Source organism: Babylonia areolata, chromosome 34 (genome assembly GCF_041734735.1).
Source record: "Babylonia areolata isolate BAREFJ2019XMU chromosome 34, ASM4173473v1, whole genome shotgun sequence".
Classification (NCBI taxonomy): domain Eukaryota; kingdom Metazoa; phylum Mollusca; class Gastropoda; order Neogastropoda; family Buccinidae; genus Babylonia; species Babylonia areolata.
In genome coordinates this window covers 3,252,398-3,273,585 of record NC_134909.1, presented here as the reverse complement: position 1 = coordinate 3,273,585, position 21,188 = coordinate 3,252,398, and the positions used below count along the sequence as shown (strand labels likewise).

The 21,188-nt window shown below is 41.3% G+C and overlaps 1 protein-coding gene across 3 annotated transcripts in view; it reads left to right on the top strand.

Annotated features, from left to right (window-relative positions):
- LOC143277476 (DNA-directed RNA polymerases I, II, and III subunit RPABC3-like) overlaps positions 1-18,476 on the top strand; it is a 51,151-nt gene extending 32,675 nt beyond the window's left edge. For all 3 annotated transcript variants that reach the window (XM_076582319.1, XM_076582320.1, XM_076582321.1), the window contains exon 4: positions 17,123-18,476. In XM_076582319.1, coding sequence (XP_076438434.1) covers positions 17,123-17,240 — 118 coding nt within the window. In that variant the 3' untranslated portion in view covers positions 17,241-18,476. The remainder of the gene's footprint in view (positions 1-17,122) is intronic.
- The last annotated feature ends 2,712 nt before the right edge of the window (positions 18,477-21,188 follow it).

The following is a 21,188-nucleotide window of genomic DNA, read 5'->3' as shown; positions in this document are numbered from 1 at the left end:
TCTCTCTGTCGCTCTGTGTGTCTCTGCCTCTCTCTCTCTCTCCCTCTCTGTCTCTGTGTGTGTGTCTCCCTCTGTCTCTGTGTGTCTCTATCTCCCTCTCTCTCCCTGTCTCTGTGTGTGTCTCTGTCTGCCTCTCTCTCTCCCTCTCTCTCTGTCTCTTAGTGTGTCTGTCTGCCTCTCTCTGTGTTTTTAATCTGTGAATAATCCAGGATAAGCTTTTCCCTGTTAGCGGCAGCCAGGGGAGGTGACCCTTGCTGATCACCTTTGCACCTGTGATCAGGTGTGATTGGTCACTATGTGTGTGTGTGGCCTTCACTGGCACTGCTTCTCTGTCTGTCTGTCTGTCTCTGTCAGGGATTAAAAGCTGTTCTGTCTGTTTTAAAGTATGTTGACATGCACAACATGAAAACTTCTCAAACGTGCATGAATCATGTGCTGGGTTTGTGTTAAAGAGAGAGAAAGCGTGGCAGTTTTTTTGAATGCACGGTGTCGTTTTCTCTTCATGGCGTACATAAAAGAATCTACTGTGCACAAGTGTGGCTGCTGTGTGTTGAGGAAGGGTGTGTCATGCTGTGTCGCTTGAGTGCATAGCCTTTGTGGTTTTGTGTTGAAATTCTGTACAGCTTTCCGGAATATGTACAATGATGGTAGATGTGTCAGTGTAAATTCATACGATCTCTGTGGAAAAGGAAGCGGCTGGTCCAGAGGTAAACTCATTCTATTCCAGGTACGAGTTAACCGGTACCTTGATTACACCCCCTGTTGACCAGATATGAGTATTGTTGTACCAGCACACTGTTCTAATTTTGTTTATTCTTGCTTGGTACAGTTGGCATTCTAAACTGAACCGTTTACGGATTCCAGAAGCGTGAAAAGGAAGCTTTCTTTATATGACTAAATCAATATTTCTCCATCAGTTTTTGCCGTTCTAGTGAACCAGCCTGTTTTTTCTGCAGTGGTCTGATGTAGCGGTGGTCCAGGGTTGTAGCAGGTGTGTGGCTGTGGGGTAGAATGAGTTAAACGGGGCGTGTCTCACATCTCGTGTCTGTGCAGGCCCTTTGAGACCCACTGCTGGCTGGACCCAGGGGGGTGACTGCCGTGTCTGGGTGGGAATGCTAAGGTCCGGGTAGGTGAAAGGGGTGGATAGAGGGGTGGGTGTGTTGTGTGCTTAACCTGTCGTTTTGTATTCAGGGTAGGCGATGTCATAGAAACTGGCTTTGTTAGGTGTGTGGTACGTTTGTTATTCATCCTAAAAATGTTGAGGTGTGTGTGCTTGAAGTGGTTAAACAAATAGCCATATGCATGTGTGCGTCTCTGCTACAAGGACACGCATACAGTGGTACAAGCATGCACACGCTTGCACAGGCATGCGCAAACACTCAGATATACATGCACATGCATGCACGCGTACAGATGTTTTTCTGTGTACATGCCTGTGTACATACACATGTGTGACATGTGCACACTTATTAAGATGACAACAAAATGCTGATTTTCATAGAGGAACCAAGGATTCAGTCTGTTTCCTTTCCACTCCCCCACTCCACCCTCCCTCCCCATTCCACTCCCCCCTCCCTCCCCATTCCACTCCCCCCTCCCTCCCCATTCCACTCCCCCCACTCCACCCTCCCTCCCCATTCACAGCAACAACAACCATCAGGTCATGATGAATGCTTACTTCGCTTTTTCTCAAACAGATCAAGGCACTTTTACGTGTACAGTAACTCGTAAACTATAAATGACGAAACGATAAAATTTGATCAGTTTGCACACACTTCAGACATCATGACACAACTTGTGCAACACACACACACACACACACACGGATGCATGCACACGCTCACGCGCACAACACCACACACTCACACACACACACACACACACACGCACACGCACACACACACACACACAGAACATGGACAGGACACCCTTTTGATCTGTGGAGGACAAGGATACCAGCAGGTGTCTTCAGAGAAGTTTTGAAAGAAGCTGTGGAAATAAGATTGTCCAATGTCAAGCCTTGCATAAAGGAATGTGTGTCAGCATATGTGGGCGCACACGTGTATGTGTGCGTGTGCATGTGTGTGTGCATGTGGGTACGTGTATGGGCAGGCACATGGATCAGGAGCAGTGCGCGGGTGGTTACGTGTGTGTGCTTGTTGCGAGCGACCCTCCACCGCTGGGTGGTGGTAGGGGGTGGAGGGGGTTGTGGTGCGTTGTGCAATGCGTTGTGCAATGCGCGTACAGGGCTGAGTGACGCCCACATCCTGGTGTGAAGGTTTGCTTGACGCTCTGCCTTGTTTCACAGTTCACCGCCCCGCTCGTTTCGTCATGATGTTTGACACAGCCACAGCATTTGCCTTTTCCTTGTCTGTTCACAGAAAGTAAGTCGGTTTATGTACTGCTTGTATTTTTTCTATTTGATTGGGTTTTTTTTTTTTATAATTTATTCATTCATTCATTTTTTTTGGTATGTTTCCTTTTAATATCCTTTGGTTTCTAACAGTGGTACAGACACACACTCTCTCTCTGTCTCTCTCTCTCTCTCTCTGTCTCTGTCTGTCTCTGTGGTGGCTTTTCAAAAAGAATGTAATGGACATAGCAGGAAAGAGGAAGATAGATAGATAAATGGATTTATTCACACACACTCAGCTCTTTTGTTGTTGATATTCAAGGGATTTTTGTTGTTTGTGTCAGCGAGTCAGGGTGGTGTTGTTGTGATACACTTTGAGATTTCCTGTCCTGGAGACACGGATTAACACACACCCACGAACGCATTTGCACACATACACATGCACAAACATGCACAGGCATGTGCAGGGGCATGTGCACACGTGTGCACACACACACACACATTGAACAGGGAAAGTAGTGATGACTTTCGACACAGGGGGGGGGTGGGGAAGGGGGTGGATTTCCATCCTAAAATCACAGTCGTGGACAGACGTTGAATAAAAGAATGAATAAACGTGCACACAGACACTCTCTCTCACACGCACACACACTCTGTCTCTCTCTCTCTCTCACACACACACACACTCTGTCTCTCTCTCTCCCTCTGTTACACACACACACACACACACACACACACTCATTCTCTCTCTCTCTCTCTCTCTTACACACACACACACGCGCGCGCACACACACACACACACTCTCTCTCTCTCTCTCACACACACACACTCACTCTCTCTCTCTCTTTCTCTGTCTCTCTCTTACACACACACACACAGACACACACACACACACACACACACACACACACACACACACCTGCCAGCTATTGAAGACGTGCTGTTTGCTGAGATAGGTTTTTCTCAGCTGGAGAGATTTTGTACTTCAGTTTGTGGCTTTGGCTTAGCATGGGGTTGCGAAAGTACTTGTCTTCAATTTGAAGTCTTTCCCCTTGAGGAGGTGGGGAGTGGAGGGTGAAGGGGGTGGGGTGCGTGCGTGTGTGTGTGTGTGTGTGTGTGTGTGTGTGTGTGTACAAAAGTGTGGGCTCACTCACGACAAGATGTTCAAGTGTCCGGGTTGGAAATAGAGGAGGTGAATTTATGTTTTGGTGTCTGTGGCATTTATTGACTGATTTATTGAAATGCAAAGGAGGGTTTGCTACGGATGTTTTATCCAAGATGACTTGATCTGATTCTGCGATTGTGTGACTGAAAATGGAATATCGTTTCTTTTTTTTTCTTTTTTTTAATAGTTTTTTTGTGGGAGGTTGCTCCCTCTTGTGCCCCCTCTCTTTTACACATGCAAAATGTTGCACGCACTCACACACACACACACACACACACACACACACACACTCGCACACATGGAGAAAAAGACATGCTGACTGGGTACTCTTTGTGGTTGAGTTGTTTGAGCATGCTCATGTTACTTGTGACAAAACCTGTCCAGTGGAAGGAATCGTGTGTGTGTGTGTGTGTGTGTGTGTCTGTGTTTCTGAGTGTGTGTCCACTCTGTGTGTGTGTGTGTGTGTGTGGTGGTGGTGGTGTGCCCCACACCAGTCAAGCTGGTTGTGAGTTGACGATCATCATTTGTTTTCCTTGTAGCTGGTATCCCAAAGTTTACCACCTTCATTTCTCACACCGAAACCCCCCCCCAAAACCCAACAAAAACCAATTTTGTTGATCACTTCTGTAACCTGATTCAGCTGAAGCGAGAACTTACTTCACTGCTAAAACAGCAGTGGGAATTTCCACGCACTCCAGGGTATTGAAACCATTGTTTAGTGTCATATATTGTACCATGTCAAACTGATGCAAACCAGGCCTATCGGTTTGCTCTGCTTGGCCAAATGTTGCACGGCTAACAGTGAAGAGACGACCCATCTTGCCTGGTCCGCTCTTAGCCAATCAAACGCCTCTAAAAGCTACGAGCACTGATGTTGGAAACAGTTGTTTTGTTGTATATTTACTTCTTTGTTTACAAACAAAACAACAATACATTTAGATTGGATATGCAGATATCGTAACGGTAAAGTTGAGTTTAACGACCTATCGGCAATAAGCCCTTAAGGTCAAGCTCGACAGTCGTCCTGGCAGTAGTCGTCGTTCGGTGGTTAAAGATGTTTGATGCTGTGGTCTGTACAAATACCGTGAATGGATAGAGTCTTTGAATTTCAGTTAGATATATGAGTCATGAAGATTTTGATGAGTGTGGGTAATTTTTCACATACGAGGTACGGTGGAGGTTAATTACAGAAAAGGAAGGCTGTGGTTAGTTCTGTCTGTGTTGGGAAGTGTTGCTTGTCCTGGAAAAAAAGTTATAATACAAGTTGAGTTTTGACTTGTGATGAGAACATTTTTGGCTCTAGAAATAATTCAGACAGTACATTTAAAGTATGTATATGTTGTTGTTTTTTTCAATGGCATAGAAGTAGTTTGAAACAGTATAACTCAATGGTCTATAAATCACGCTTGTGTATACATATATATGTATATATATATGTGAATGTGGGTCTGTGTATCCAGATATCTGTCTATCTGTCTGTCTATCCATACTCATTTGCTCTCCACATTCTCATGTTTGCTCTGTGATAAATTTGGTAATTATTAGCATGTTCATGTGTAACCCTTGCCTCTCTCTCTCTCTCTTTCTGAGTTTCACAATCTCAAATTCACAGTTTTTCTCTCCTCACAAAATAATTAGCGTTCTCTCTGTTCTGGCAAACTCACTCACTGGCAAACTCATTCACTCACTCACTCACATTCTTACTTTACTCACACTTCTAATGTACTCATTTTCTGCCGTTCGTGAAAGTTTGGCAAACCCCCTCCCCAAAGGACGGAAATTTGGTTTTCATCGGAAAACACTTTATCCTACAAAGAAAATTTATTTTATTCCCACAAAATTTTTAAAGTTCACCAAAGCCCTTGGCTGCGTCTGCTCCAGAAGTCTGGTTTCCATGGCGATGGCTCTCTTTTGATCAGAATGCGCTCCCTTGTCTTCGTACCAGACGTGCATTTTACATAGCATGTACTGAGTGTAAATGCATGTTCTGGTATCTGAGGCAAGGGAGACCACTCATCCCCCTGACGACCACGCTGCAGCATCACGTTGGAGTGCTCTTCTCTTGTTGACTTGTTGCTGCACGACTTGATGTTAACGAGTAAATTGATTAACCTGTGTGTCTGTCCCCGAGTCTGTTTGAATATCTTCTGTGTCTGTTGAAGGTCATTCTGGACAGATTCTGCATGTTGTTTTGGATTGGCTAACCTGTTGTAGATTTTCTGTGTATTGTATCAATTTATTGTTTTTATTTGATTTTGTTTGTTGTTTATTTTTGCTTGTGTCATGTTTAGCATTTGTAGCTGGGTTATTTTTCTTGGTTTTCATGGGTTTTCAACTGCAATGGTTTACTTCTGTGGGTTTTTTTTTCATTTTTCATTTTCAAGATGTATTGTTTCTTCTTTTGTGTTGAATTGCAGCCACAAGTATCATCTAAACTTCTTCTTTTTTTCCTGAAATACTTAAAAAAACCCACCAAAACCCCAAATAATCTCAGTATCCATAGAATTGGGGCTCTTCACAAGCAGCAAATTTATTTTGATTTTCTGTTGTGTGGCTAGCATTCTGTTTCTGAAAACACAGGGTGAAAAATAATGACCTGTTTCGAAATTATGGCAGAATTCTGAACAAAGATTATACCTGTGTGTGCGCGCATGCATGCGTGTGTACATGTGCAAGCATGCGTGTGTGTGTGTGTGTGTGTGTGTGTGATCGTACCTGTCTTAGCTGGAGTGGAAAAAGGAGATGAAGACATAAATACTTTTGATTTGAAGCAAAGAAAAACAGCTGCTCTTATATTTCCTTTAAAAAAAATTTTTTAAAGAACTTTTACGTCATATAATATGCAGCATATAAGTTGATTTTTTAAAAACTGTTTGAATAAAGAATACATTTTTCTTGTCATGACAGCGATGATAAATCAACCAGTTTTAATGTTGCTTATCCTTTTGTCTCTGTGTTGTGCATGATGCTAGATAAGCTGTGAATGATGATAAAGATAGATTGTTGTTGTGAACGATAATGATTATCATGTACAAGCATGTTCTGTGGCATGGCTGAATATTATACATGCAATGTATATGATTGTGGTGATCCAATAAACATGTACCTGCTAGTCACAAGCAGTATTGTGGTGTTTGCTGTTTCTGCTGTTTCTTTGGCCAGTGCACAGTAATGGAGGAACCACACAGCCTGACTTCTTGTTGTATCTGGGGGTTATTGTTCAGTTTTTGAATGAATGTATGAACATCACTGTTCAGTTTTAAATGAATGCAAAAATAGTGTTCAATTTTCAAGGAATAAAATAGTGTATACCACTGTTCAGTTTTGACTGAAATGAATAAATATCACTGCTCAGTTTTAAAGGATTGAAGGAATAAATATCACTGTTCAGTTCTAAATGAATGAAAGAAATATTGTTCATTTTTTATGGAATTAATGTATATCATTGTCCAGTTTTAAAGGAAGGAAAAATGATCACTATTCATTTTTATAAATGAATATCACTGTTCAGTTTTAAAGGAAGGAAAAATGATCACTATTCATTTCTATAAATGAATATCACTGTTCAGTTTTAAATGCACAAATAAATGTCATTGTTCATTTGTAGATGAAGTGATGAATATCTTTGTTCAGTTTTAAAAGAATGAATAGATACCACTGTTGATTTTAAATGAAAAACAAAGAAAGATATAGAAAGGAGAACATATTATTTAGATAGATATGTGGATAGAAAAATAAATGAAAGAATAAGCAAGGACAATCCAGTATCTTTAAGCATCTGGAAACATGTGCTCTATAAATGTTTATTTTCATTTATAATAATAAATCAGTACAATTAGAAAAAAAAATGACGCATTATTTGAGTTGGTGAACTGGCCAAGCTTGTCGATATGTATTTATGTGTTTTATTTTGTCATCTAAAAAATTATTTGAAAACAAATATTGATGGAAAGTGAGAAGTAATTATAACCCAGCTGGTCACAGGGGGTGTTTGGTTCTTCCTGCTTATCTCCCTGGGTAATGTCTGTAGCCTGTGTATCCTTGTAACTGTCTGTCTGTCTGTCTGTCAAACATCTCCTCCTTTGGTTGACCTGCTTTTTTCACTGACATCATGATTCACAAGTTCGACATTTTCCTTGATCTTTGTGGTGATGTCATTGTCAACCTGTATAACGACAAACCCCCCCCCCCCCCCCCCCTCCTACCCCCTGAACCCCCCTCCTCAAAACCTAACCTTTTTCCTTCGTGTGTTCAACTCAAAACTAAATGTTATATCCCTCACAGATTCACTCAGTCACTTCATCAGAGAGCAACTGATGTGTTTACTCACTCAACTGTTAGACTGACAGTGGATATATATATAGATATATATGGCTTTAAAAAGGATAGATAAATAGGCTTAGATGATAAATATTTTCAAGACCCTTCCCCCCCATTTATCTATCCTTTTTAAAGTCATGTTGCTGACCTCAGTGTTTGATAACCTTCAGGTTAGTGATTTGAAGAGTTGTCTTTCTTACAGTGAGTTGCTAAGAAACAGAAAGTGCTAGTGACATCACTTCCCTTGAGCATGGCGTCACCACACCCATTCACACTCTTGTCCCTCTCTCTCTTTCTTCAGCCTTCAGGGTGTAGGTAGACTGACCATGGACAGGTGAGAAAGATAGAAAGAAAAGCACGCCAGTGCTTCTCAGTTATCCTTGGAAATAAAGAATTTTTCTTCTCTCTATCTGTTTTGTAAGTAATATTTTCTTTTCTTTTTCTTTTTGTTGTTGACGTAATTTGAAATTTACCTGTGTAATGTTGTTCCCTTTGTATTGCCTGCTTGTTATATTTCCCCATTTAACAGGACAGGATGAAACAAACCTTAACAAGTTATATGTTTATTCTTTTTTTTCTTCCTTTGATAAAAATTTGTTTAAAAATGTTTGTTCTGCCTCTAGCTCTCCAGAGGCAAAGTGTATATATGTCAAATAATGTTTGCGAATGTGAATATGCAACTGAAGCATTCTGCTGTATATCCCCCATACTAGGGTGTGTGGTTTATATGAATAAGCTGTCTCAGTCTTATCCTTTCTTTCTTGCTCTCTCCGTCTCTCTCTCTCTCTTTCACACACATACAGACACACACATTTTTCTTACAAAGGAATGTTCGTGTTTCGACCGGTAGGCTTTCAATCTGTCTACCTGTCTGTCAGTCTTTACCCCCCCCCCCCCCCCCCCCCCCCTCCACCCCCTCTCTGTGATAGCTGCAATCAGTCAAGGCGTTGAATGCAGGGTGGTTGGTGGGAACGGAGCTGCTAGGACTATGGCCCGCATTGACTGACGTTGCACCTGTGTGATTTGATCCGTGACATGTCTGTGCTTGTGTTTGGTGTTGACGGCGCGTTTTGACATGATAGTGGGAATTTCCACAGTTCAGCACCGCTCCTCCTTGTGTTTTTTTGTTGTTGAGGTGTGTGTGTGTGTGTGTGTGAGAGAGAGAGAGAGAGAGAGAGCGTGTGTGTTCATGTGTATTTGAAAATGTGATTTGTGTGTGCATGTGGTTCTCTCTGTGTGTGTGTGTGTGTGTGTTTAGCAGTTGAGTGTGTGTGTGTGTTTAGTAATAGAGAGCGTGTGTGTGTGTGTGTGTTTAGCAGTAGAGTTTGTGTGCGTGCTTGTGCACGTGTTTAGCAGTTGAGTGTGTGTGTGTGTGAGAGAGAGAGAGAGTGTGTGTGTGTGTGTGCAGGCTCGTGCACATGTGTTTAGCAGTTGAGTGTGTGTGAGTGTGTGCGTGTGTGAGTATATGTGTGTGTGTGTGTTTAGAGGTGAAAGAACCAGGAAGTGGTTGAACAAAGAGACTGGGACTCTGCCTGTTGTGCACTTGAGCTGATGATATGATGGGTGGCCGGACGTGCCACACTCCTGTGTGTGTGTGGATGTGCAGTGTTTTTGCTGGGAGTCTGTACTGTTAATCATTTTGGTTCTGTAACACACACACACACACACACAGAGGCCAACACACACACACACTACACACACAGAGGCTAACACACACACACACACACACACACACTACACACACACACACAGAGGCTAACACACACACACTCACTCACACACACAGAAGAGATATTATAAATAAACTTCAAGAATTTTTACCCGAGGGCACCAACCTAGTACATGAAGCACGCATGCATGTTGTACACACACACATGCATGTGTGGTTTTATATTGATGCAGTATGGAATCACTAACAGGATGATTTCTTGTGTTGCTGTGATAATATTGTGAATGTGAAGAGGGAATTAAAAAAGAAAAATACTGCATTTAGCTTAAGGCTGGGAGTGCCGACCTCTGACTTCATGTGTAGAAAATTAGCATGGTGATACCTCTGGTCACAGTACACACACACACACACACAAAGAGGAGTCAAGTCTTGGCATTACTATCTATTGATTAGGCCTTTGATCCCTATCAACAGAGGTCAACACATTCAGAGGTGTGGTGTGAAAATAACACAGCAATGATTGATAATTTACAAACTTCTGATTTGAAAAGCTTTGTGAATGTAAGTGGCAAGAGAGACAGACAGACAGACACAGAGAGACTTGATATATTTTACACAGCAGTGATTGATAATTTACATATTTCTGATTTGGAAAGCTTGAGACACAGAGAGAGATTTTATTATTCTGTTTAGCATTAAAGCCCTCCAGACAAGCGGGAATGTGTGTGTGTGTGTGTGTGTGTGTGTGTGTGTGAGAGAGAGAGAGAGAGAGAGAGAGAGAGAGAGTTCGAGAGAGAGTTCCATATTACTTTAACACAGAAGCAAACACACAGAGCTGGGTATGGTTAAATAAGTGATCTTCACAGCACTGTTCCTGCTTCGTATTAACAATATACCTAAGTCTGCACTGATTGCACTGACTGCAAAAGACTCCTTCTACTTGGTTACTTTTTCACCGTTTTTTTTTCTTTCTTCTCCATTTTTTTTTCATCTTCATAATTGACAAGAGATCCTCGTCAGTTGTGACCGTGAGCCAGTCACACCTGGTTAGTGACGATGACCTGATTGATAGCAGCTGATTGTCATGTGGTTGACCTTTGGTTTGGCTTTCGTCAGCCATTCCTTGTCCTGATAACTTTGTCAGTCTCTCTGATCTGTCCATGACGGAGTCTTCCCGTGAAAGGATAGATAGTCACTGTTGTGTGTGGGTCTGCCTTTTTTCCTGGCTTATTTCGTTTAACTCCTTTCACACGGAATGGGCAACACAGCGGGTGCCGTTAGAATCTCACAGGGTGTAAGGTTCAAATCTTTGCAGGAATGGGTGGATAGTTGATAAACTTGTTCTGAAAAGAATACTCATTAATGTTCAGGCGAGCGTTTTATTTTATTTTATTTTTTCAGTCTTATTATCAACGCTTCTATGCCCGTTATACACAGAATTAACTGAATGTTACGATAATCGGCTGATGTCGCAGATGAAGAGACGAAACAAAAGTTACTGACGTCCAAATGAGAGACAGAGGCTGCGCACGCGGTTGGCGAAAAATTCTTGCAGGAAATGCGGATGAATCCCAATACTTCCGTCAGTCTCGATTTGATCAAAATAATATATTTCGCTCCCAGATCTAAATGGATTGTGGCTGACAAGGATGTATCTCAGATCTGAACATCCAGAGAACAGCTCTGACTAGTTAGTTATTGATCACTTTTAATTTACACGGTATTTGACGCTGAATGTTTGGATAATTACATGAATTCCAATCCATCATTTCTTCCTCTTGATATTCTTAATTTTACTTGGAGGGGGTGGGACTGGTGATAAGAATTGACGTAGGTTTCTCTCTTTCCATTCGTTCTCTTCCCTTCCTGATTTCACTGGATTTGGGACAATAAAATAGTCCGGTCAGTGCATCCTCATTGTCTGTGAAATGTTCCGGCTTTGTCAAGTGATCAGCCATTTGCTTTCGAGTCAGCGTTGCTGATTGGTTGGCTGGCTTGGCCAGCAATGCTGAGGAAGTGAATGTAGGGGTGGTGTTTTGTGAAGAGGATGACGTGACTTGTAAAATAATTGTTTCAGTGGTGTGGGGAAATGGACAGAGACACTGGTTAGTGTTGATAGGAGGAGTAGTTAGTGTTGGTGGCAGCATTGGTAGGACTGGTTAGTGTTGGTGGCAGCGTTGATAAGACTGGTTGGTGTTGGTGGCAGCGTTGATAAGACTGGTTGGTGTTGGTGGCAAACAGGTTGTGTTCCATCAGAATGACACTGCATGCTGTTTTTCTTTTCTTTTCTGCTTTTGGTAAACCGTTAAGGGCTGCCCTGACTAGCATGTTCAGTCTGTGCATAGATCAGGTGCCAACCCCTCTCATAATCATGGGTTGTTCTTTCTTTCTTCTTTTTTTTTCTTTTTCTTTTTCCAAATATGATGTAGCATAAATCATCAGTCTGCATGCTTTGAAATTGAAGCCTTCTTGAAACTGGAACTGTAACTTGGGTTTGAGGATGGCTTCAGGCTCATAGATATTTGGGGCAAGTCTTAGAAAGTTTTTTTTAATTTATTTATTTATTTAAATTTTTATAAAGGCTTCATATTCCTAGAGGTTTAATGTTAATGATTATTAATATTGTTGTTACAATGATGATTATTATACTGATTACAACAGCTATTGAAACAGACCTCACTGATCTTTTGTGTGAACAGTGGAAAATGGATGAATGTATGAATAACTTATTTTTTTCCTCTTTAAAAAAAAGAAAAAGAAAAGAAGACTTTATTATCAGTCTTATTGTTTTGTAAGCATTGCTGTTTTTTTCCCCGTTTGTTTTGTGGTATGTCTTCCCAGTTCCATGTTGATGAAGTTTGTGAAGTTGTGAAGTTGTTGCTGACATGGGGTATTGTTTGATGTTTGATGTCTTTATTAAATGACCTTGTTGACCTTTCATATGTGTGAGTGCTTACTATGGTGAAAACTATATTTTAATTACACATACTTAACCGTGAGTGTAGGTTAGAGTGTCTGTGGAGAGTGTCAGACATAGCTGTAGCACCTGTACTCAGAAACATTGTGATCCATGCAAAATGAAGTGCTTCAGTACTGTTGTAATCATTGTGTCAGTTCAGAGGTTGTGCACCACAGCAGATGTATGTATTTAAAAAGATGATTATTATTATGCTATTATCGTGGTGTAGCATTTATGGATAACCCGCACGCTGTAGTTTGACTTCTCCTTGAAACTGAGACTCCCTGTTACGGGTGTGTTTTATGAAAGTATTTTTAGTGCTTGCTACAACAAAGTGACAAAATGTATTCAGTTGCTTACATAAGAACTAACTGTTCCATGTACGATGATGTATCCCTGACTAATGTTGTTTTGCAGCTGTCCTGGTAATTGGTATACTGGTAACCTTTTTATATTGTACCAAATACAAAGGCGTTAGATACTCAAGTTTGTGAGTATGCACACGCACACTTGCACAAGAAGTTCATGTATGAACTGACACAGAAATGTTTATGTGTACAGCTTCCAAATGTAAGTGTCATTGAGTTGAGGAAGGGGGGTGACCATGTAGGGATGGGATGAAGAGTTGAGGAAGGGGGGGGACCATGTAGGGATGGGATGAAGAGTTGAGGAAGGGGGGTGACCATGTAGGGATGGGATGAAGAGTTGAGGAAGGGGGGTGACCATGTAGGGATGGGATGAAGAGTTGAGGAAGGGGGGGGACCATGTAGGGATGGGATGAAGAGTTGAGGAAGGGGGGGGACCATGTAGGGATGGGATGAAGAGTTGAGGAAGGGGGGGGACCATGTAGGGATGGGATGAAGAGTTGAAGGGGGGTGACCATGCAGGGATGGGATGAAGAGTTGAGGAAGGGGGGTGACCATGTAGGGATGGGATGAAGAGTTGAGGAAGGGGGGTGACCATGTAGGGATGGGATGAAGAGTTGAGGAAGGGGGGTGACCATGCAGGGATGGGATGAAGAGTTGAGGAAGGGGGGGGACCATGTAGGGATGGGATGAAGAGTTGAGGAAGGGGGGTGACCATGCAGGGATGGGATGAAGAGTTGAGGAAGGGGGGGGGACCATGTAGGGATGGGATGAAGAGTTGAGGAAGGGGGGTGACCATGTAGGGATGGGATGAAGAGTTGAGGAAGGGGGGTGACCATGTAGGGATGGGATGAAGAGTTGAGGAAGGGGGGTGACCATGTAGGGATGGGATGAAGAGTTGAGGAAGGGGGGTGACCATGTAGGGATGGGATGAAGAGTTGAGGAAGGGGGGGTGACCATGTAGGGATGGGATGAAGAGTTGAGGAAGGGGGGTGACCATGTAGGGATGGGATGAAGAGTTGAGGAAGGGGGGTGACCATGTAGGGATGGGATGAAGAGTTGAGGAAGGGGGGTGACCATGTAGGGATGGGATGAAGAGTTGAGGAAGGGGGGTGACCATGTAGGGATGGGATGAAGAGTTGAGGAAGGGGGGGGACCATGTAGGGATGGGGTGAAGAGTTGAGGAAGGGGGGGGACCATGTAGGGATGGGATGAAGAGTTGAGGAAGGGGGGTGACCATGTAGGGATGGGATGAAGAGTTGAGGAAGGGGGGTGACCATGTAGGGATGGGATGAAGAGTTGAGGAAGGGGGGTGACCATGTAGGGATGGGATGAAGAGTTGAGGAAGGGGGGTGACCATGCAGGGATGGGATGAAGAGTTGAGGAAGGGGGGGGACCATGTAGGGATGGGATGAAGAGTTGAGGAAGGGGGGGGACCATGTAGGGATGGGATGAAGAGTTGAGGAAGGGGGGTGACCATGTAGGGATGGGATGAAGAGTTGAGGAAGGGGGGGGACCATGTAGGGATGGGATGAAGAGTTGAGGAAGGGGGGTGACCATGTAGGGATGGGATGAAGAGTTGCAGACAAAGGAGAAGGGGGTGGGGTGCCTTAAGTTTGAGCGAAAAGAACAAGAAGAAATTCTTTTTCATTAAAGCATGGGGATACGGACTGAAACAGAGCATAGTTTATCTTTTAACCTTAAAATAGTTAATTGATAGTGAAATTAAAAAAAAAAAAAAAAAAAGCTTAATTTCAGAGATTGTGAATTGTTGTTAATGAAACAAATAATACAGATAGTTACTTTTGAAGAAAAGAGTTGATGCCAGCTCATCAGTCTTCCATCCATTTATCCATCCATCCATCCATCTCCCCCGTCACTGCTCATGCCTGCACGTCTCTCCTCATGACCCCCTTCATTTGCATATGGTCATGAAGGCCATTTACCCCCCAAAAGCAGGACAGAGCAGAGCGCGGGAGGACGTGGCAGTGTGGTTAGCTGGTTGTGGGTCCCCGCGCTGTCAATGACAACCACTATCAGCACTGCCGCGCCGTCAGTGCCTCCACCACACACCTCGGCACCGCCACTGAGAGTCACTTATGTCATGGAAAAAATCCCAGTATCATCCCATCATGCGATCAGTTCATGTTAACTGCTGAATGTTTTTTTGTTTTTCAAAATTTCTCAGAGACACGGAAATGGAAATGTAACTCCGCAACCAGTGAAACAAATTCCGTAACTGTTTAATGTTTTTGAAGTTTCTCAGAATGAAATGGAAAGTTAACTCGCGAACAAAACACAAAAACAAAACAAACTCCTTGTGTTAATTTGTTGGCCGATAAATAATCAATCTGGATTCATGCCATAAATGGAGGGAGTCCTCCATCTTAAAAAAGATAAGTAAATAAAAGTTCAACAGTAATGATTTTGAGAAAAATTGTTTGAATTTAAGTTTCATTTGCAAATTTCCCAAGCTTGCCAACTGTGCATTTTGGAATCAGTTGCTTAAAATTGAAGTTATAAACAAAAGACGAACAGTGCCCCCTTTTTCTTGGAAATGGTAGTTGACTGACTGCCTCGGAAATGGATGTATGGATATTTGTTTGGATAGGCTGGGAAATAGGGGCAGGAGGGGGGTTGGGGGGTTAAGTATTTGAATATATCTGTTTATTTTAATCATATTCAGTTACATGTGAACTCTATTTCAGCTTCAGTTGTCACTTGTATACCTGCAGCGGGCCAGTGAGAATTCAGTTCCTTCCCAACCTTTATGTGGTTGTAAGAAAGCAAACAGTGATTGAAACTTTTCAGATCACAGTTCCAGACAAACAAAAAGCTGTCTCCATCCTGTGGTTTGGTGGTGTAGAAACCTTGTGAATGTGTTCAGTACAAGTACAGGTGAAAGAATTCCTTCGTCAGAAAACAGCTGCAAGGGCCACTCCCAAATAGAATACATATATGAATTATAGCTTATTATTATGAACTGAATTTGATAGTTCTTTTGCTTGTGGATTGTTGCAATTTGTGATTTGGGTTTACATCTTCTGTATTTATAGCTAACAGAGCTGACAGACTTTTGGGAAGGGGTTGGAAGGAGGAGGAATGTAGAGATGCTAAGGGAAGTGATGAAGTAGATGGTGTAGGAAAAACCAAAAAACAGATCAGCAGTTAAAACTGTACACATCACTGCAACACATTTTCTGCATGGAACATTGGGAGCATACCAGCGCACAATCATTTCATGTTCATGCTATCTGGATTCATTCTGACAGCATTCAGTCACGTACGCTCATTTTTCATGAACATTTTTCCAACACCAAGTTCACGCTAGCATGGTCTCTCATCCTTTGTGGAGATGCATGACACTGTGTTCATATTTCATACCCCTGCAGTGTGTGTCATATCACACAACATCTTGAACCATGCTGGTCATCAGTTGATAGGCATTTCCTTCTGTTCCCTTACATGATGCATTTATCACTAAGTTCACATTCATCTTCTGGCTTTGTGCAAGGAAAGACTGCATTTAAAAACGTTTAAAACAAAAACTCCCCACTGAAATGACAGGAAAAGAATGTGGACATTTACAGGTTGGAGCAGGGCTTAATCTGGTTCTTCTTCTGGAATATTTCAGTGGTGAATGTTAAAGTCCTCAGGAAGTGTTGAGACTATACTGTGTTACTACTGTAACAGTGTAAGATGTGGGAAAACTATTAAACTCAGTCCAAAGACAAGTTGGATTACTAACAATGTATTAGGGACAGGTCTTTAAGTCTGAATCAGAGGAGGGGTTCATTAAACTCAGTCTAAAGACAAGTTGGAAGGACTACTAACAATGTATTAGGGACAGGTCTTTAAGTCTGAATCAGAGGAGGGGTTCATTAAACTCGGTCCAAAGACAAGTTGGAAGGACTACTAACAATGTATTAGGGACAGGTCTTTAATTCTGAATCAGAGGAGGGGTTCATTAAACTCAGTCCAAAGACAAGTTGGAAGGACTACTAACAATGTATTAGGGACAGGTCTTTAAGTCTGAATCAGAGGAGGGGTTCATTAAACTCGGTCCAAAGACAAGTTGGAAGGACTACTAACAATGTATTAGGGACAGGCCTTTAATTCTGAATCAGAGGAGGGGTTCAGTTTCAAGGAGACATCTAAGCTGGGAGAGACTCTTTGGTCTTTTGAGGAGTTTCAGAACGTCTATGTCTTTGTGTGTGTGTGTGTGGAGGGGATGGGGGGTGAAGCATCAGTATCACCCATGTTCAGCTTTGCTGTGTGTGTGTGTTTCAGAGCAGCCTACGTGTCATTTGGAGGTCTGCTGATGAGACTGAAGGGAGACCCCAACAACTTGCATGGCTTTGAGGTCGATTCCCACGTCTACCTTATGATGAAAAAGCTTGCTTTTTAGACCTAGAGATGTTCTGAGGTTTTCTGTGTGCATGTTTGAGGGAGTAGAGTGTGTGAATGTGTGCGTGTGTGTTATTTGAATGCATGTGAAGGTGTGCATGCAGGAGTGTTTGTGTTTGTTCAGTAATGTGTGGGGTAAAGATACACAGCTCTTGTGTGTGTGACTGACTGTGTGTATATGTATGTGTGTGTACGATCAGTGTCTCTGACTGCACGTATGTATACTGTGCAAATGTAGGATTTTTTTTTTTTTTTTTTTTTTTTTGTCAACCAGGACATGAAGCAATATGATAGTATAAGGCATACAGGGATGGAGGGAGTGTATTCACTGCACGTATGTATGCTGTGCAAATTTAGGATTTTTTTTTTTTTTTTTGTCAACCAGGACATGAAGCAATATGATAGTATAAGGCATACAGGGACGGAGGGAGTGTATTCACTTGGACAGAGATAGCTGTGTTGGATCTGTACACATACCTACCCACACTGAAAAATAAAAAGTAAATAGATAGATGGAGACCATGTTTGCTTTCTTTAACTCTTGTTTACTTAGTAGTGTATATACAGTGATTCAGCAGTTTCCTTGACTGTGCAGTTGGCCGAAACAGTTCAGCTGCAGTGTATCTACATACATTGCTGATTATCATGCATCCAGTTTGTGGTAATTCATGGGAGTTTTTTATGTCACAAAAATCCTGTCAGTTCACTCTGTGCGACTGTTCTTCATAGAGTTTGTGTTTGGAAACCAGGTTTCAGTGGGGATTTAAGTAGCAACTTATTTATTTATTTTATTTTTTTCAGATTGGCAAAAAAAAGTTTATCATTGTTTTGATTCTTTTATCTTGATGATTGTGGTGTTTTTATTCTGAAACAAAGTGTAGATTTTTAGAAAAGCAAAAGAAAAAGTTGACTGTGGTTTATTCTGAAAGGAAACGGTACATTTTCACACGTAGAGTTAGTACAAAGGCAGATAATTCCAGTTTAGTGCTTTTTAAAAGATTTGTTATTTTAGTGAGTTTTGCTTAGGGTTTCTACTGAAGAACTTATCTGAAGTAGTGGCATTGAAAAACGTTAGTGTGAGTGTGTGTGTTAGTATACGTCTGTGTGAGTGTACAGAGTTGTTGGTTTCTGTGAATCAGATGGTTTGTGTGGGGGTACCAATGTGTTCAGCGTTTTTTCCACTGCCCCAATGTTCGTCGGACCACTTTTGATTCAATAAAGTGTTTTATAACCACTCCACATCTTTTTCTCTGTGTGTGTGAGTGTGGGTGTGTGTGCATGGAAGTGTGTGCATGCGTACATGCACTGTTAAACATGTTAGAACATGCATGTGCAGAAAGACCAGGAGAGAGGGAGAGGGGTACAGGTTAATTAGCTAAAATAATTTTTTAAGAGGCATGTTGTTTAAAACAACAACAAAAAACCAACTTGTAAAACCTGCATGAACCCTGCAAGCTACAAACACCTCTGTTCACACACCTGGTGGTGAACAACCCTCCAAGATCACTATCTCAAGGAGGCTTCGCTGTGTTCGGACAAATCCATATACGCTTCACCACATCTGCGAAGTTGATGCATGACCAGCAGCGTAACCCAACGTGCTTGGTCAGGCCTTGAGAAAAAAAAAAAGGTAAATGAATATCTAAAAAGTATATATATAATATATATATATGTATAAAAAGAAAAGATAATAAATAATAATAATAATAAGTAAAAAGACTAATGGTAATAAATAAGGAAATAAATGTAAAACATACAGCCTTCACACACATGTGCACAGAGCTTTCCTGACGTGTACACTTACACACTCGTGCAAACACGAACACAGGCTGCCACTGACTGGCCACAAGAGGGGTGGGAAAATATCTTTGATCAAAAGATCAACACAAAAATAAACGGCACAATAAGAAACCCAACCACACTTCAACTCTGTAGGCTATACGTCCTGCAAGTACGAGTCCTGAAACCTTCCAAGGGTATGTAGGTTCCATCCACGTCCTGGCATATTGGAGTTCCCAAGTGAGGTCTTACATGTGTTTACACTTATACCAAGAGCCTTAGAAGTCCTCACACTGGCAAAAGAAAACATCAAGTGCAAAACCCCATTAAAAATTGCAGCAGCAGTGTAAAACGCACCCCTTACCATTCCTGAACTACTTGGGCCTCCTCCAAAACACTGTACTACAGTTTACGATGCTCCAGGCTTTGAAATATTTTTCTTTTGAAAGAGTCCTGTGTCTTCCACTACTTGTGCCAGTTCATGTTGGCTCAAGCAAACGGAGGCCTCTTCCAGTACACTGTATTACACAGCTAATGAAACTCCAGCTTTGAAATATTTTTTATTTCAAAAGTGTGCTATCTATCCGCCACAACCTGTGCTAATTCATATTGGTTCAAACCAAAGTGTGCATTTCAGGATCGCTAGCTTAAAGAAGAATACACTTATGACTGGCTGATCAAAGGTTAAAAAAATCAGTAATAATTATACACAAAGTGCAGTTGCTTGATCATCTTCCATGATTTGCCTTCGACGGGCAAAGGTCCTTACAAAATGAGGAAATAGTCCTTTTAAGTCCCAACAATGTTCTTGTAAGGCAGAATCTGGTCATTGAGAACCTTAACCCACATCCTAAAGACAAATGAAAATGAGAAGAAAAAAAGTCAAGCAACAGAAAAGAAAATTAAAATCTTTGAAAATTCTGGTCCACTAACGATAAAAGAGAGACATTGTGGACTGACTCTACAACCACACCACTGAACTCTCTTAAACACAGACAATACTGCAAGCACCAGTTATTCCAACCCTATATATTAACCACAAAACACACACAACTGAAATAAAAAAAGGTATACAGATACTAAATAACAGACTAATTGTTGGTTGGCATTGTGGTATAAAAAAATAATTTAAAAAAATTATAAAATGATAATTTTCTTTTTATGGTACAAATAAGACATATTGCGGATCAGGGTTGTGATGGCATTTGCTTCTTAGTCTTATATACTGTGATTTTTTATTTTTTAAGAAAATGGAATTATTATATAAAAAAAAATTCTTGTTTACAAGGAAGTTAAATTTAAGTCGACTGTATTGTAGATTGGTATTGTGTTGTGTTCCCTGATGCATCAGAAAAAAACAAAAAAACAAAAAGTCTGAGACTCACATGTTACTTCCACTTATCAATCATGAAAATTAAAGAATAGAAGAAAAAAATCCAGAAAAATGGAATGGACCCCCCCAAAAAAAAGAAAAAAAGAAAAAAGCACTTAGTTACTGTTTTCATTACACAGTTTGTAGCTTTGACCTACATCTTGACCTTTGAAAACATTCAGGTTTTGACTATAACCAGTGACTGCCAAGTTTGATTAAAATTGGGGAAAACTCCAACGTTCATCATACTTCTACACTGTTTCCATAATGCCACGTAATGACCTTGAAGTGTGACCTTGACAACCCTTGTGTTTTTGGTTTTACAATGATAAACACTGCAGCAAGTTTGATGACTGACCATATGGCCTCTCTCTCTTGTCCTTAAACCTTTCCCTTTTATTATCGTCTGACATGTGACTTTGACCTTTAATATCCGACATTCAATCATGCTGTCATCAAAGTCACCGTTCTAATTTTAATGAAAAGATGGATTAACAAGGGCTCCAGCAATCCTTTTTATTAAATTTTATTTTGCCAAATAATCACATTGACTTGACTTTTTAACCTGCTTCATACCTCTTCATTGTAAATGGGGTGATGGGAAAAGTCTAATCATACATATCTATAATCTGACCTTGTGTGGTTCTTGTGCAACTTGAGTTTGCTTAGAAAATACCAATGTAAAAATTTACCGCATATAATAATAAAAATGGATACTTGTATTCTGATTCGCTTGAGATGGTAAACTGAGGACCTGTGTGCAATATGCTATCAGCACATGCAACAGAACCCACGGCA